This window comes from Notolabrus celidotus, chromosome 9 (assembly GCF_009762535.1).
Source record: "Notolabrus celidotus isolate fNotCel1 chromosome 9, fNotCel1.pri, whole genome shotgun sequence".
NCBI lineage: Eukaryota > Metazoa > Chordata > Actinopteri > Labriformes > Labridae > Notolabrus > Notolabrus celidotus.
This window is the reverse complement of record NC_048280.1, coordinates 2,327,232-2,343,456: the sequence shown is the minus strand read 5'-3', so window position 1 is coordinate 2,343,456 and position 16,225 is coordinate 2,327,232. Positions and strand designations below refer to the sequence as shown.

Sequence of the window (16,225 nt, the reverse complement as noted above, 5' to 3'; positions counted from 1 at the left end):
AGGCTCTCCATTGGTATAACCTTGTACCACAGAATTTATTTTTTAATTCTAAATAATTTTTTATTTATTATAATTATAATTATAGAATCATTTTTTGTATGTATTATTATTATTTATTAAATATATTTTTATTAGTTTGTTCTGCAGTATACATCAATCAAAAAGTGTGTGTTACCCAGTTTTATATTTCTACAGACAGACAAGAACACATCGTACAAAGACAACCACTAGAGTCTAATGTGTGTTTAAATAAGTTATCTTAAAAATAAGAAAACAGGAAGAATTAGAAAGAAGATATGATACGAAAAATATAAACATATATTTCTAACAAACAAAATCTTGAAATAATTTTTTACTAGTTGCCCTATGAAACATATATTACATCAAATTTATGTATTTATTTGTTTGTATTCATTTAATATGTATTGTTATTATATTATCACTATTAATATATTTATTTATTTATTTATATATTTTCATTGTTTTATTTATATATTTCGAACATCTTGAAAGACAAATTAAAGAATAAAGATGAAAACACACGGGCGAGCTCACACACTGTAAAGACTGACAAAACAAAAATCTCCTTTTAAGAGGTCACAGGATGAAGAACAGAACTTTTCTAGTCCTTTCCATTTTTTTCCCATTTGGGATTAAAAATAACTAAAAACAACATAAAGAGATAACATGACCAAGGACAAAAAATCCATGAAACATGTGGGGCAAGTTACTTCTCAGTTAAATCTTTATGTCAAAAACGTGTAATCCGTTCATAAAGTCGACACCGATCATTGTGACCACCTTCATAAAAGTGTGTAGACCCCCCCCTCTGGGTCAGATCAGGACCAAAACAGCCCTGACCTGATGAGACATGAACTCCTCGAGACCTCTGAATCAGTGATGTGATGTCTGGCACCAAAACGTTAGCAGGAGATCATTTCAGTCCTTGAAGCTGTGCAGCGGAGCCTCCACGGATCAGATGCTGGATTGGACTGAGATCTGCAGAATCTGGAGACTGAGTCGACACCTTGAACTTGTTGTGTGAAGACTGGGATGAAGTGAGGAAAGGAATGACAGCAATTATAGGTTGTGAACTTCCTAAGACGTGTGAAGTGCTGGATCTGGGAAATTTAACACAGGAGAATATACAAAGCAGAGACATGTACAGTACCTGGTTGGAACACTACTACTGGCATCAAAGAAAGCTATAACAAGAAAGGGGTGTAAGGAGGACCCCCCCCCCCACACTCAGAGAAACTGGTTGGACATTGTTGAAAAACTACATGATGTGGAGAACTTTACACACAATTTAGGACTTCAACAATCTGCCTGCCAAGAAAAATTTAAAAAATGGACGGACTTTATAACCCTTTAAAAAGTCTGAAGAGAATGGAGGATTTTAAATGTGACATATCATGCAAAATTGACTTTTTAATGGTTCTCTACCTGAAATATGTGTCCCTGGCTACAAACCCCCCGAGAATGAAGAGAATCCATTCTGCCCATGTTCTGATTTCTCCACCTTTCTGTAAATGTGTGCTGAAACCAGCCGTTTCAGACTTCCGTGTTTTTGTTACGTAACAACAATATCCGGTCTGTAACAGGAAGTCAGAGCTCGGAGCTTGTTCAGTCCATAGACTGTATAAAATAATACTGAATCCCCTCCTCTGTTTTTCATTCCCTGCACACGTGTGTGCTAACAAGGAGCTTAGGAGGGAGGCATGCTAGTTGTAGGCTGTCTTAATAAACACAAAGGTTGGTTTTACTCCCCACGTCTGCAGATTTGAAGATCTAGTGGATGATTTTTATTTATCATGGATAAGTGCTAGCGCTAGTTAGCATAGCTACATAGCTACATGTCGTAGCTGTAGCTGTGTACCAAGACACACGTCGACATACTGACAAATAAAACAACAAGAAACACTAAATCTGTGACCAATCCTTCAGAAAGGTCCCGCTGCCTTTCTGGCAGAGGTCGGTTTTACTCCCCACGTCTGCAGATTTGAAGATCTAGTGGATGCTTTTTATTTATCATGGATAAGTGCTAGTGCTAGTTAGCATAGCCACATAGCTTCATGTTCGTAGCTGTGTCCCAAGACACACGTCGACATACTGATAAATAAAACAACAAGAAACACTAAATCTGTGACCAATCGTTCAGAAAGGTCCTGCTGCAGGCGCCTCTCCGTCAGGATCAGATTCTGGATCAGATTCAGAGGGTTGAAGTAACGTGATCTCTGAGCAGCCGTGTATATTCAGCCAACATGTAAACATTAGATCAACGTGCTGGAGAGCCGAGGCCACACCCACTTCCTGAGGGGGCGTGGTCAGAGAGAAAACAGACTGTTCTGAGGAGGACTGAAGATGAGGGTTTTTCAGGCAGACCAAAATCTGATTTCAAAGTGTTTTTTTGAGCATAAACTTTAAAGACATGTTTTGGGGACCTCTTAGACCAATATATATTGATGAAAAAAGCGTGATATGTCACCTTTAAAGGAGGCTAAACTGACGTTTGTTCACTGACACCAAAGTTTGTTTAATGTGTTTATTTTGATGTAACTTCATCAAGAAAAGCAAATAAAACATAAGTGAAAAAAAAAGAAAAAAGAACTTGGCGTGTTCCTCCAGGTCATCTTCTTCCATCGCTCTGTGGTCCAGGTCTCACATGTAGGAGATCTCTGCAGTGAACAGGGGTCAGCTTCTGCACATCTGACATCTTTCTATCAGAACCAGCATTAACTTCTTCAGCAGCTTGAGCTCCAGTCCACACGGGCCAGCCTTTACTCCACACATCAGTGGGCCTGGTGGTCTTCCTTGGGCCCTTTCTGGTGCTGACCCATGCAGACCAGGAACACCCCACAAAAGCTGCAGTTTTGAAGACGCTCTGATCTAATGAGTTTGGTCTTTATCAAAGTTGCTCTCCCATTTTGCAGCATCCTACACATCAACCCTAAGAACAAAATGTTCTCTCTGTGCGTATCATATCCCCCCCCCTGACAGGAGACATTGTTAAGATATTATTCTCCCTCTGTCAGGGTCAGAACGTTATGGCTGAACGGTATATATTGTTACTGGTGTAAATACCCAACGGTGTATACGGCTGTTATGAATAACTGCACATGCTGCTTGGATGGTAATCAGGATTGTTTCTGATGTAAAGGTTTCCAGGTAGTTTGATTGTTCCGTCTTTGCAGATGAATCTGGCTCTGATCCATGACAGACTGCACATCAAGACGTTCTGGGAGAAGAGGATCGACTCTGAGGGACAGTATGTGGACAAAGAGGAGCAGAGGAAGACCAGGAGCGCCCTGAACAAGTAAGAACAACCCGGTTTAACAAACACTGTTACATCACAGGAAGTCAACCTCTGACCACGAGAGTCTCAGTCACTGATGAATTCAGCTGTTAGTCGTATTTTGCTGTCATACTTGTTGGATTGGGATGATTTCAACATATTTAAATTAGGGAAGGACAAGAGCTTTAAATTGGTCCCAAAAATTAGCAGCCAAAAACAGGAGTTGTTTGAATGATATATTATATTGGGCATTGTTTGTAAAGTTGTGCAGACTGAAAATAAAAACAACAATTCTCCAAATTTAGCTCAAAAATGTCTTAAAAATATAAAGTGAATTTTTAAAAGTTACTTTTTTATCACATTTAGAGAAATATTTGTGATCTTTTTAACGTTTAACTTTTTGGGACAAATATATTTAAGTTAAAATAATTGATAAATCTGAATGCTGAATATAATTCTAAATGTTAAATATAAATGCTAAATATAACTGTTAAATGTTAAATCTAAATGCTGAATATAAATGCTGAATCTAAATGTTGAATGTTAAATTTAAATGTTAAATTTAAATGTTAAATATAAATGTTTAATATAAATCTAAATGATGAATGTTAAATGTTAAATATAAAGGTTAAATATAAAGGTTAAATATAAAGGTTAAATATAAATGTTTAATATAAATCTAAATGATGAATGTCAAATGTTAAATATAAATGTTAAATGTTAAATCTAAATTTTAAATGATAAATATAAATGTTAAATCTAAATGTTAAATCTAAATGTTAAATCTAAATCTAAATGTTAAATCTAAATCTAAATGTTAAATCTAAATGTTAAATCTAAATCTAAATGTTAAATCTAAATTTTCAATGATAAATCTAAATGTTAAATATAAATATAAACGCTGAATATACATTTTAAATGTTAATGTTAAATATAAATCTAAATGTTAAACCTAAATGTTAAATGTTAAATCTAAATGTTAAATCTAAATGTTAAATCTAAGTCTAAAAGTTAAATCTAAATTTTAAATGATAAATCTAAATGCTAAACATGAATATAAATGCTGAATTAAAATTTTAAATGTTAATGTTAAATATAAATATAAATGTTAAACCTAAATGTTAAATGTTAAATCTAAATGTTAAATCTAAATCTAAATGTTAAATCTAAATTTTAAATGATAAATCTTAATGTTAAATATGAATATAAATGCTGAATATAAATTTTAAATGTTAATGATAAATCTAAATCTAAATGTTAAACCTTAATGTTAAATGTTAAATCTAAATGTTAAATCTAAATGTTAAATCTAAATTTTAAATGTTAAATCTAAATGTTAAATATGAATATAAATGTCATATATAAAAATAAATGTTAAATGTTAAATCTAAATGTTAAATCTAAATGTTAAATCTAAATTTTAAATGTTAAATCTAAATGTTAAATATGAATATAAATGTCATATATAAACCTAAATGTTAAATGTTAAATATAAATGTTAAATGTTAAGTTAAATGTTATGTATAAATCTAAATGTTAAACGTTAATTATAAATGTTAAATTGTCTGTGATTCTTAATATTTATGATTGTAGAGCCACATTTAACATTAAGATTTAACATTGTGATTAAACATTTAACATTAAGATTTAATATTTCACATTCAACATTTAGATTTAACATTTAATCCACACTATGTTTTTATGATGTCTTGGAGATAAATGTGGAGAAATGTTGTTATTTTCAGTGTGCACAACTTGTGCTCCATAATATTTTTCCTCTAGTTCAATTCTTTCAATAAAAGTTGCTTCCATCCACTTATTAAGGACCCTTCACTCTCTGACACAGTAGGCAGTATGTGACCCGTCATTAGAGAAGAAGAAGAAGAACGAGCACCGCCACATGGAAGCTAGAGGGAGAGTAAAAATGGCGTCACTGGTGTGGATGTTTTTCATCAAAAGACTTTGCGTCATTATTCCTATTTTAAAGGTTGAACCAACTCAAACCGACTCGCCTAAATGACATTACGTGCTTTGTTTGGGGCACACCTGGAGGTCAAACACAAACCACCTCGCAGGTCTTCATCCAGTGGTCGTCTGAACCCTGGGCAAAGTTTCTCTCTCCTGAAGACAATGACTCGTCATGGTCCCTGAATCTGGCGCCCGGGACCAAACTAAGAGTGAACACGGTTTCAGTTGTGGTACACGTGTGACCGTCTGGCAAATCAACACATCTAAAAACAGACCATCTCATTACAACAGCCTCTCATCTCTCAGCGGGCTGTAGGACATACCGTCATGAGCACACACACTCGGCCCTCGCAGACAGTCTGGCCGTTAAAGGTCTCGGTAATGATGATCACTAATGAGCCAGAGCATCAGCTGGACTGTAACCTGAACTCAGCACATCATGAAAACCGAACCATCGATAGAACAGAGATTTATAGCCTGGAGAAATTTTCACTGTTGTCACACAACCTGTGAAGAGGAGAGGGCAGTTACACCTCCTCACAAGACTGGTGCAGAATTAAGGCAAGATCTCACACTTTCAAAAATAGAAATCTCTAGACTTTTAGTTTAGATGTATCAGACTGAGACCAACATTATTCATAATGAGAGAGAGTTTGGGGAAACTTTCTTTTAACAGGCAGAACAGACTCATGGTGAGCAGCTTTCACTGGATGGACTGAGGCAGAAACAGAGAGATGGACAGAGACAAACAAACTCTCAAACTATCAGACTGACGGCTACAACGCCAACGATAATGGTAAATGTGTAATATTAGAGTCAAGACTAACATTTATAACACAACACATCTCTGCAACAGTGCTGGAACCAAGGGAGGATGAGAGGTGGAACGACTTGACCTCAGTGTTACGCCTCAGTTCACTAAAGGGGTGTAAATATCCCAACTTCAGATGACAGTATGTAAGAGCCATAAGACTAATAATAAGACTTATAGCAGGTCCACAGCAGTAGGCTATCTGCAGCAGTGACCTAGAGCATGGGTTCCCAAAGTGTGGGTCGCGAGACACCAACAGGGGGTCCCGTTATTGCTTCCAGATTTTTATTTTTTTTAAGTAATCTAAATTAGCTTATTTCACCAATTATTGTACAAATAAAGACACAAATACTCGTCACATTTAAAATAAAACCCTTTAAATAAATACATTTCATAAGTTTTCAACCTTTCTTTGTTGCCAGATGACTCCTAAAGTTGGGGTTAGGGTTAGCTAAGCATTAGCAGCAGAGGAAACAGCCACATGTGCATGTAGGTAAACTCATTTTGAAGTATGAAGTAAATTAAGTATGATGCAACATTTAACTGCTTCGATGGACAGTGGGGGTCACAAGTCTTTGGCACCTTTATTGTGGGGGTCATGGGCTGAAAAGTCAGAGAACCCCTGATCTAGAGGGTCAGGTCTCCTGGTACTCTAACTCGGGGAGTCCACAGGATGCGTGTGCGCGGCGTTACGGCTGCGACACGGCTCTGCTCCGTCCCGGGGCTTTCGCCCTGGTCCATAGGATGCGTGTTTGGAGCGGCGCGCACTCCGGAGCAGGAAACTCAAGATCCCTCGAGAACTCCAAAACGCGCGAGAACAACACAGTACAAACTTTTCCTCGTCCATGGTGTCGGATATCTTTTGAGACTGACGTCTGGCCCGATGCCACAGGTTATGACGTAATGTTGAAGAAGTGGTGAAATTTACGATCTTGTGTTTGCACATGGTGTTTATTTTGAAAGTGAGCGGATGTTGCATACGATCCTCGTGCCTGACTTCCGGGATAGTTCGATCATTTCTGTGTCGATTGACGCGTGCTGGGCGCGGGGAGCGGCGAAAATAGACTCCCCGCGTATCTCTGGCAGAGCGGCGCGGCGGAACGCTCCAGAGACGGAGCTGAGACGCGCCGCAGCGCGCCCTGTGGACTCTAGAGCATTGACTTGAATGGGAACCTATTTGCTGCGACGTGCGCGGCGCAGCCGTAACGTAACGCGACGCATCCTGTGGATCTTGGGCTTAAGCCTCTGAGACTATAGCAGCATAACTAGGGGCTGGTCCAAGCCGGATCCAGCTCTAACTATACGCTTTATCAAAAAGGAAAGTTTGAAGTCTACTCTTAGAAGTGGAGAGGGTGTCTGCCTCCCGGACCCTGACTGGTAGATGATTCCAAAGGAGAGGGGCCTGAGAACTGAAGGATCTACCTCCCATACTTCAGGCATCTGCCTTAATTAGATCAAGCAAGAAAGTGGGATAGAAGGAGAGGCAGAAAGAGAAACACATGGAAACAATTAAAAAGAGCAACAAGAAAACAAAATGATATATGGTTGGTGAAAATGAAGTAATGATAATAGACTGATCAAACTTATACCAATTATACAATGAAGTTGCTTAGGACAAAAGCATCTGCTAAGTGGAATTGTAACATTGTTCATCAACACGTCTATTACAACAATTAACTATAAAATAATGATTATATTAATACTAATAATATTGATTATAGCAGTTAGAGTCAAATAGCTGGGGTGTCTTCTGGTACTCTAAGCCTCTGAGCCTATAGCAGCATAACTAGGGGCTGGTCCAAGCCTGATCCAGCTCTAACTATACGCTTTATCAAAAAGGAAAGTTTGAAGCCTACTCTTAGAAGTAGAGAGGGTGTCTGCCTCCCGGACCCTGACTGGTAGATGATTCCAAAGGAGAGGGGCCTGATAACTGAAGGCTCTACCTCCCATACTTCAGGCATCCACTTTGATTAGATCAAACGAGAAAGTGGGATAGAAGGAGAGGCAGAAATAGAAAGATAGACAAATAAAAAGAGCACAATGTCAACAATGATGTTAAATGTACTTTTGGTGAGAACAGCGTATGAGAGCGAGGAGCAGACGGGTCTAAGTTATTCTGATGGATAATGAAGCATCTGCTATATTAAATTGTAACATTGGACATCAACAGATCTATTACTACAATTAACAACTAGAATAAATATTATATGGATAAGAGTAATGATCTTAGCAGTTAGAGTCAAGGTCTAAGCCTCTGAGCCAAAAGCCACAAAACTAGGGGCTGGTCCAAGCCTGAATTACAAGTTTTGTCAAAAAAGGGACGTTTTTGTTGAGATTGTTTTAAGAGCTTTATTTGTGCTTTATTAAGAGGGTAGGTCTGTGAATAGAGTAGGAAGCTTGGAAAAGAGACTAGGGAATGACATGCGGTCAGACTTGAGCCAGGCTACTCATTCCTAGGAATTTTTCCACTAAGCTAAACCAGCACTCAAAAAGCAAAAGTTTGATCCTTCTCTTAAAGGTAGAGATGCTGCCTGCTTCCCGAACACTTACTGGTAGATAATTCCAAAGGAGAAGTGCCCAAAATTGAAGGCTTAACCTCCCATACTACTTTTGGAGGCTGTCGATAGGGAGTTCTGGGGCAATATGAGGTCTTTATGTTCCAAAAGGACTTGAAACTAGTGGTTGAGACTGTAAACTAGTGAGGAAAACGTTTGCTGAGGTAGTACAGACGTTGGCTCAATTTTTGTAGACCGGCACATAAGGGGAGGGAACAGTCCTGTGGTTGTTTGAATGGGAGACAGTCTGGACTGAAGCCATTATAATGGTATGTTCAGGCATATAGTAGCCTAGGGGCTGGTCCAAGCCTGAATTACAAGTTTTGTCAAAAAAGGGACGTTTTTGTTGAGATTGTTTTAAGAGCTTTATTTGTGCTTTATTAAGAGGGTAGGTCTGTGAATAGAGTAGGCAGCTTGGAAAAGAGACTAGGGAATGACATGCAGTATGGGGAAGCAGGTCAGACTTGAGCCAGGCTACTCATTCCTAGGAATTTTTCCACTAAGCTAAACCAGCACTCAAAAAGCAAAAGTTTGATCCTTCTCTTAAAGGTAGAGATGCTGTCTGCTTCCCGAACACTTACTGGTAGATAATTCCAAAGGAGAAGTGCCCAAAATTGAAGGCTTAACCTCCCATACTACTTTTGGAGGATGTTGATAGGGAGTTCTGGGGCAATATGAGGTATTTAGGTTCCAAAAGGACTTGAAACTAGTGGTTGAGACTGTAAACTAGTGAGGAAAACGTTTGCTGAGGTAGTACAGACGTTGGCTAAATTTTTGTAGACCGGCACATAAGGGGAGGGAACAGTCCTGTGGTTGTTTGAATGGGAGACAGTCTGGACTGAAGCCATTATAATGGTATGTTCAGGCATATAGTAGCCTAGGGGCTGGTCCAAGCCTGAATTACAAGTTTTGTCAAAAAAAGGGACGTTTTTGTTGAGATTGTTTTAAGAGCTTTATTTGTGCTTTATTAAGAGGGTAGGTCTGTGAATAGAGTAGGCAGCTTGGAAAAGAGACTAGGGAATGACATGCAGTATGGGGAAGCAGGTCAGACTTGAGCCAGGCTACTCATTCCTAGGAATTTTTCCACTAAGCTAAACCAGCACTCGAAAAGCAAAGGTTTGATCCTTCTCTTAAAGGTAGAGATGCTGTCTGCTTCCCGAACACTTACTGGTAGATAATTCCAAAGGAGAAGTGCCCAAAATTAAAGGCTTAGCCTCCCATACTACTTTTGGAGGCTGTTGATAGGGAGTTCTGGGGCAATATGAGGTCTTTAGGTTCCAAAAGGACTTGAAACTAGTGGTTGAGACTGTAAACTAGTGAGGAAAACGTTTGCTGAGGTAGTACAGACGTTGGCTAAATTTTTGTAGACCGGCACATAAGGGGAGGGAACAGTCCTGTGGTTGTTTGAATGGGAGACAGTCTGGACTGAAGCCATTATAATGGTATGTTCAGGCATATAGTAGCCTAGGGGCTGGTCCAAGCCTGAATTACAAGTTTTGTCAAAAAGGGACGTTTTTGTTGAGATTGTTTTAAGAGCTTTATTTGTGCTTTATTAAGAGGGTAGGTCTGTGAATAGAGTAGGCAGCTTGGAAAAGAGACTAGGGAATGACATGCAGTATGGGGAAGCAGGTCAGACTTGAGCCAGGCTACTCATTCCTAGGAATTTTTCCACTAAGCTAAACCAGCACTCGAAAAGCAAAAGTTTGATCCTTCTAATAAAGGTAGAGATGCTGTCTGCTTCCCGAACACTTACTGGTAGATAATTCCAAAGGAGAAGTGCCCAAAATTGAAGGCTTAACCTCCCATACTACTTTTGGAGGCTGTTGATAGGGAGTTCTGGGGCAATATGAGGTCTTTAGGTTCCAAAAGGACTTGAAACTAGTGGTTGAGACTGTAAACTAGTGAGGAAAACGTTTGCTGAGGTAGTACAGACGTTGGCTCAGTTTTTGTAGACCGGCACATAAGGGGAGGGAACAGTCCTGTGGTTGTTTGAATGGGAGACAGTCTGGACTGAAGCCATTATAATGGTATGTTCAGGCATATAGTAGCCTAGGGGCTGGTCCAAGCCTGAATTACAAGTTTTGTCAAAAAAGGGACGTTTTTTGTTGAGATTGTTTTAAGAGCTTTATTTGTGCTTTATTAAGAGGGTAGGTCTGTGAATAGAGTAGGCAGCTTGGAAAAGAGACTAGGGAATGACATGCAGTATGGGGAAGCAGGTCAGACTTGAGCCAGGCTACTCATTCCTAGGAATTTTTGTTATGATTGTCACTAGGACTGGACCCAAAATGCAAAACTCAGGCAAGCTGGATTGTGAAAAAATACAAGTGTTTATTCAGAGTGAACACCGTGGTAATGGAGCCGTGGGTAACGAGCGGAGCAGTCCCTCTTTCCAGAGTCCTTCCACAGAGGGTAACTGGAGCTCAGGCAAAGGCAGGCAGGTTCAGCAGCAGACAGGGAAGCGATCAGCACCAGAGCAGGAAGCATGCACGGCAAACTCTGAATCTGAATGAAAATACACAAGGACGTCAGCTTGACACACACAAAGACAAGCAGAACAAAAACATGATTGAGGAGCCACGGACTCAGTATACCACTGAAAAACTGAAGTACGATCTGGCAACGAGTAGGAGAGAATCCGGAGTCTTTATAGTAGAGGGTTGATTGTTGAGTGGCTTCACCTGGTGCTGCCTGCAGAATGGAAACCCCGCCCACATTCACCCACAAGACACAAACAAGGGGAAGAGACACAGGAGGAGGAGCAACAGACAGGAAAATGACAAAACACACACAAAGAGGGAGAGGAGAGGGCTGCCATGATGAGGATCATGACAATTTTTCCACTAAGCTAAACCAGCACTCGAAAAGCAAAGGTTTGATCCTTCTAATAAAGGTAGAGATGCTGTCTGCTTCCCGAACACTTACTGGTAGATAATTCCAAAGGAGAAGTGCCCAAAATTGAAGGCTTAACCTCCCATACTACTTTTGGAGGCTGTCGATAGGGAGTTCTGGGGCAATATGAGGTCTTTATGTTCCAAAAGGACTTGAAACTAGTGGTTGAGACTGTAAACTAGTGAGGAAAACGTTTGCTGAGGTAGTACAGACGTTGGCTCAATTTTTGTAGACCGGCACATAAGGGGAGGGAACAGTCCTGTGGTTGTTTGAATGGGAGACAGTCTGGACTGAAGCCATTATAATGGGATGTTCAGGCATATAGTAGCCTATATAACCTCCTATTAAACCTTCACCTCTTAACGTTACATCAACTATTAGCCGGATCCCTCCTAACTCCACTCTTCTCCTCCTCTATCCCCCTCAACCTCACACCACCTCTCCAGCCATCACACCTAATCCCCCGGCTATCCATTACTCTGTACCCCTAATCCCCACCCTATCAATACCGTGTATCTCTTAATCCTTCGGCTATCTGTTACCCCGTGCCCCCCAACTCTGCAGCAGTCCACTCCCCCATCGCCCCTAACCCCGGCTTGAGTCCTTGCTAATTGTGTACGTTATGTGTGACCTGGCCAGAGGCTGGAAAAACATGTTGCAGAGAGTGGAGGTGATAATCACGCAGCGATGACTGATGAAGGCCGGCTGACACACAAACTGCAGCCACAGAAACACCCAGGCTCAAATTAGAAGGTATTCTGCTCTTAATGATAACATCAGGGCTTCTTCAGCCAGGGGGGGAGAGGAAATTAAATTCTTAACATTTCCTCGATGCAAAGTTTCCATTTTAGCCCTAAGCTAGGACTTTAAATATATCTCTACTCATTAGTCTAAATACAGAACAGTTAATGTGTGAGCTGCAAGGTTAAATCGATGTAGGAAGAAATCTGCAACGGTTGTATCGTTAAAACTGACCAAACCCCCCTCTGGAGAAGCATGAAGTCCTAACTGATGCAACTCTTTCTCCAATGTGAGGGTCTTCTGCTCTCATAAACAGAATATTTTGGGGTTTAAATAAAAGGAAACCATCTTAGTAAAGACTCTTTGGATGTGGGGTTAAAAAAAACACAGTCCTGTCTTGCATGGAATAGACCTCCAGTCTGCTCTTGATTAAGTAAACTATGGTTCTGGTGTCTGCAGGAAAAAAACAGACTGTACGGAGAGCAAAAGCAGGCTGAACTCAATCCACTGTAACGACATTCCAGCTCACACAGCTCTGACTTCCTGTTTCACATCAGATATGATGGATTCGACCTCCATTCAACAGGCAAACATCTTAAAAGTGGTTTCTTCTCCTCTTGAGGACAGACCTGACAAAGCTTGACTTTTTCCTCTTTACAAATCTGCATCAAGATGTTGTTATGTCAGCAAATGTAGGACATGTTTATGTATGGCAGAAGTAAGCTCTGTTTACAGTGAAACTGAGACTCTACAGAAACAGATGAACTCTGAGGCTGACAATGTACCAAGAAATGATGTCCTGCTTTAGAGGAATATCTGGATTGGGGGGAATTTGAGAATATGATCCTTAGCTGGAAGTTGTTTGTAGTCTTTGTCGACATTTGATATCTGATGGGTTCAGAGTTTTTCTCTCTCTCCCTCTGTCTCAAGATTGAGGTCAGCATTAACATGTTGCAGTTAAGGACCGACATTAACAGGACTTCAGGAAGTGATTATGTCTTAATTTTCTTGTGATATGTCTGTCTTTCTGTCCATTTTTGAGTCTCTGTTCATGTGTTTGTAGTTATTTTTGTTTTGGTGCCTGTCTGACATTTGTCTGCCCTTCATCATCCGTCTTTCTGTCCTCATATCTGTCACTCATTGTGTCTTCTTGGTGTGATGTCTCTACTTGTGTCTCAGTGTCTTCCTTGTTTGGTGTCTCTGTGTGTCTATTTTCTCTTTATCTGTCGTTGAATCTGTCTCTGCCTTTTTTCTACCCTTTTTGTGTTTGTGTCTGTCCTCTGTGTAACTATGAGTTTGTGTCCTTCCCACGTTGTCTTTATATCTTTGTCTTTCTGTGTTTATCTTTCCCCTCTGTTGTTTTTTTGTTTCTCATTGTGTCTGTCTCTCTTTGAGTCTTTCTGTCTTTGTATTTGTCTGTGTGTCTTTTTAGGGCCCGAGCACCGATGGTGGCGAAGGCCCTATTGTAATCCTAAGGATTGTTCTTTCTTCCGCCACTTAAAACGCATTTTTGGACCCCTGAACGTGAATGAAAGCGTGGATATTTTTGCACACTCATCGGGTCTGGTGAAAATTGCAAGTTATTATAGGTCTCGCAAAAAAAAAATTCAGTAGCGCCCCCTAGGGGTAAAAATAACACCCTACGCATAGAGTTTTTTTGAGCTACATGTATGAAAAGTACTACACATATTCATGGCATCAGGACGCACAAAAAAGCCTCTTGCACCCATATCCCAAACTCAACAGGAAGAGCATAACAAATGGCCTCCAAATAAGGGTGCATACTTTCGTTATCTTCGCCGAAGTAATTTTTCCGATTCATTCCAAACCAAGGGCAACCTATAGTAGACACCTTGACAATTAAAACTGTCGAAGAATTCCATGCAGACAAAAATTGTGGGCGTGGCATGCGTTGAGGCGGGGTATCAAACGCACATACAGCTTTGAATGTGAAGAATGACGCCCAAATAAGGGTGCATACTTTTGAGAGCTCCTCCTAGAGTTTTTCTCCGATTCAGTCCAAATAAGGCACATTCTATAGCAGACACATTGACGATTAAATTATTGTTAAAAGGAATTCTGTTCAGACAAAAATTGTGGGCGTGGCACACTGTCAAGTTTGGAGGTTTTCTTGGTAATCTGCCAAAAACGTGGAACATTTGCACCACCTAACGCAGCATATACTCTCAGATCTTGCTTTCGCATCACGTGGTGGCAAATATCAGGCGGCGGTTTACATGTGGCAAGTAGGCGGCGGCTGCAGGTGTGCGAGGGCCCGTTCATCGCCACTTGCGGCTTTAATTTTAATTTCTCCTTATATCTCTTTTAGTGTCTGTTTCTTTTTATATGTCCATTAAGTCTTTATATATCCGTCTTGGTGTCTTTTTGTCATCATCCTTGGGTATTTCGTCTTACTGTTTATATCGTTCTGTCTTTGTGTCTGTCTGTCTTTGTGTCTGTCTGTCAATGTGTCAGTCTCTTTGTCTTTGCGTCTGTCACTCTGTCTTGTGTCTGTTGTCATTGTGTCTGTCTTCATCATTGTCTCTCTCTGTTTTTATGTGTTAGTCTGTCATTGTGACTGTCTGTCTTCGTCATTGTGTCTGTCTGTCTTTGTGTCTCTCTCTGTCTTTGTGTCTGTCTGTCTGTCTGTCTTTGTGTCTGTCTGTCTGTCATTGTGTCCGTCTTTGTCTCTGCGTCTCTTTGTTGTGAGGTCAGGTGGATTGTCAGCAGCTGAGAGAACAAATGGAATAATCCAGAAAACGCGACAGGAAGGTGACGAGGAGACAGTGAGGACAGCTGATAGTGAGGGTTAGGTTACACACACACACACACACACACACACACATAGAGACACACAAAGTGAGGTGTATATTTGATCGATGGTGAAATAAAGAAGTGAAGAGAAACGCTGATGTGACGGTGATAACTCCCCAGCTGTCACTGAGATATCAGATCTGTCTGAACTCAGCAGCACATAAAACACTAAGTATGACCTCAGCACTGATCCAGCTCTTCATACTACGGCCGACATATCTTTATATCTACCGTTTCAACCTGAAAAGAGCCTTTCAACCTGTTTTATAAGTTACTATGTGAACTTAGAAACAGATTATTACTCCTCTCTTTGGCCTTACTCCAGCTCCAGTAGCGCGCAAAGCTATAGCTACCGTTCATTAGCTTAAATAATGGTGTAAGCAAACGTCAACAAACATCTAGAACCCCACATAAAGGTGTCCAACTTTTTCTTCCCCTCACCTTCTTTTTATCCCAGAGAAGTAAGAGTTGAACTATCTTCTGTGTTTAAAGCTGTTGAGCTGAAGGAAACCCTCCTCTGTGTGTTTCCAGGCTGAGGGATGAGTGGGTGGTCCGTCTGGAGAACCGAACCAAACACCTGAAGCTGAACGACAACTACATCAAGAAGGTGAAGACGGAGAAGGCCGCAGAGCAGACAGTCGAAACAAATGAAGGAAACGTGTCGTCCTAATGTTTAGAACCAATAAAGTGAATTTTTAGAAAATAGATATCAGCTTCATGTTTTAAATTCAGACTTCTTCTTTGTTTCTCTAACGTTTAAACCGAGCTGAGGAGAACAGTTGATTTCAGGAAGTTTGACACTGCACTAGGATTCTGCATGAATTCTAATTCCCATGTTACAAAAACATAGAAATGTTTTAGGGCCTGTGTCCACTTAAAGCATGGGCAGCATCCATTTGCTTTGCATAACCAGGGTACTGCAGCATTTTCAGCCCTCTAGAAATGCCCTCAAAGTCAGCTGCTTTCTGTTGCTTTGCCCACACTTAAGTTGAAAATACTTCAACTTTAGGATCAAGGCTGTGCTCATCATTGTCACCTCTCCATCACTGACCAATCAGAATCAAAAAGGGGCAGGACTTCTGACATTAACTTTGCCTACGCCAGTGGGGGAGGTCGATATGGAGGCGTGTGTCAGAGCGTACTATTTAATTG

The 16,225-nt window shown here is 40.2% G+C and overlaps 1 protein-coding gene across 3 annotated transcripts; it reads left to right on the top strand.

Moving 5' to 3' along the window:
* Window positions 1-2,896: 2,896 nt before the first annotated feature.
* Window positions 2,897-15,770, top strand: LOC117819371 (protein FAM240B). 3 transcript variants are annotated; one of them, XM_034692685.1, is made up of 3 exons: window positions 2,897-2,972; window positions 3,195-3,316; window positions 15,605-15,770. In XM_034692685.1, exons 2-3 carry the CDS (start codon window positions 3,195-3,197, stop codon window positions 15,741-15,743), a joined length of 261 nt encoding a protein of 86 aa, XP_034548576.1. In that variant the 5' UTR covers window positions 2,897-2,972; the 3' UTR covers window positions 15,744-15,770. The 3 variants fall into 3 exon arrangements, 2 of the variants coding, with proteins under 2 accessions (XP_034548576.1, XP_034548577.1); XM_034692686.1 differs by lacking the exon at window positions 2,897-2,972 and having other exon boundaries at window positions 3,151-3,316; XR_004632546.1 differs by lacking the exons at window positions 2,897-2,972; window positions 3,195-3,316 and adding an exon at window positions 14,933-15,067 and having other exon boundaries at window positions 15,605-15,714.
* The last annotated feature ends 455 nt before the right edge of the window (window positions 15,771-16,225 follow it).

Coding starts and splice junctions, on each gene's coding strand:
- LOC117819371 (XM_034692685.1), top strand. CDS start 3,195: ATGAATCTGGCTCTGATCCATGACAGACTGCACATCAAGACGTTCTGG. Junction 3,317..15,604: donor ACCAGGAGCGCCCTGAACAA/GTAAGAACAACC, acceptor GTGTGTTTCCAG/GCTGAGGGATGAGTGGGTGG.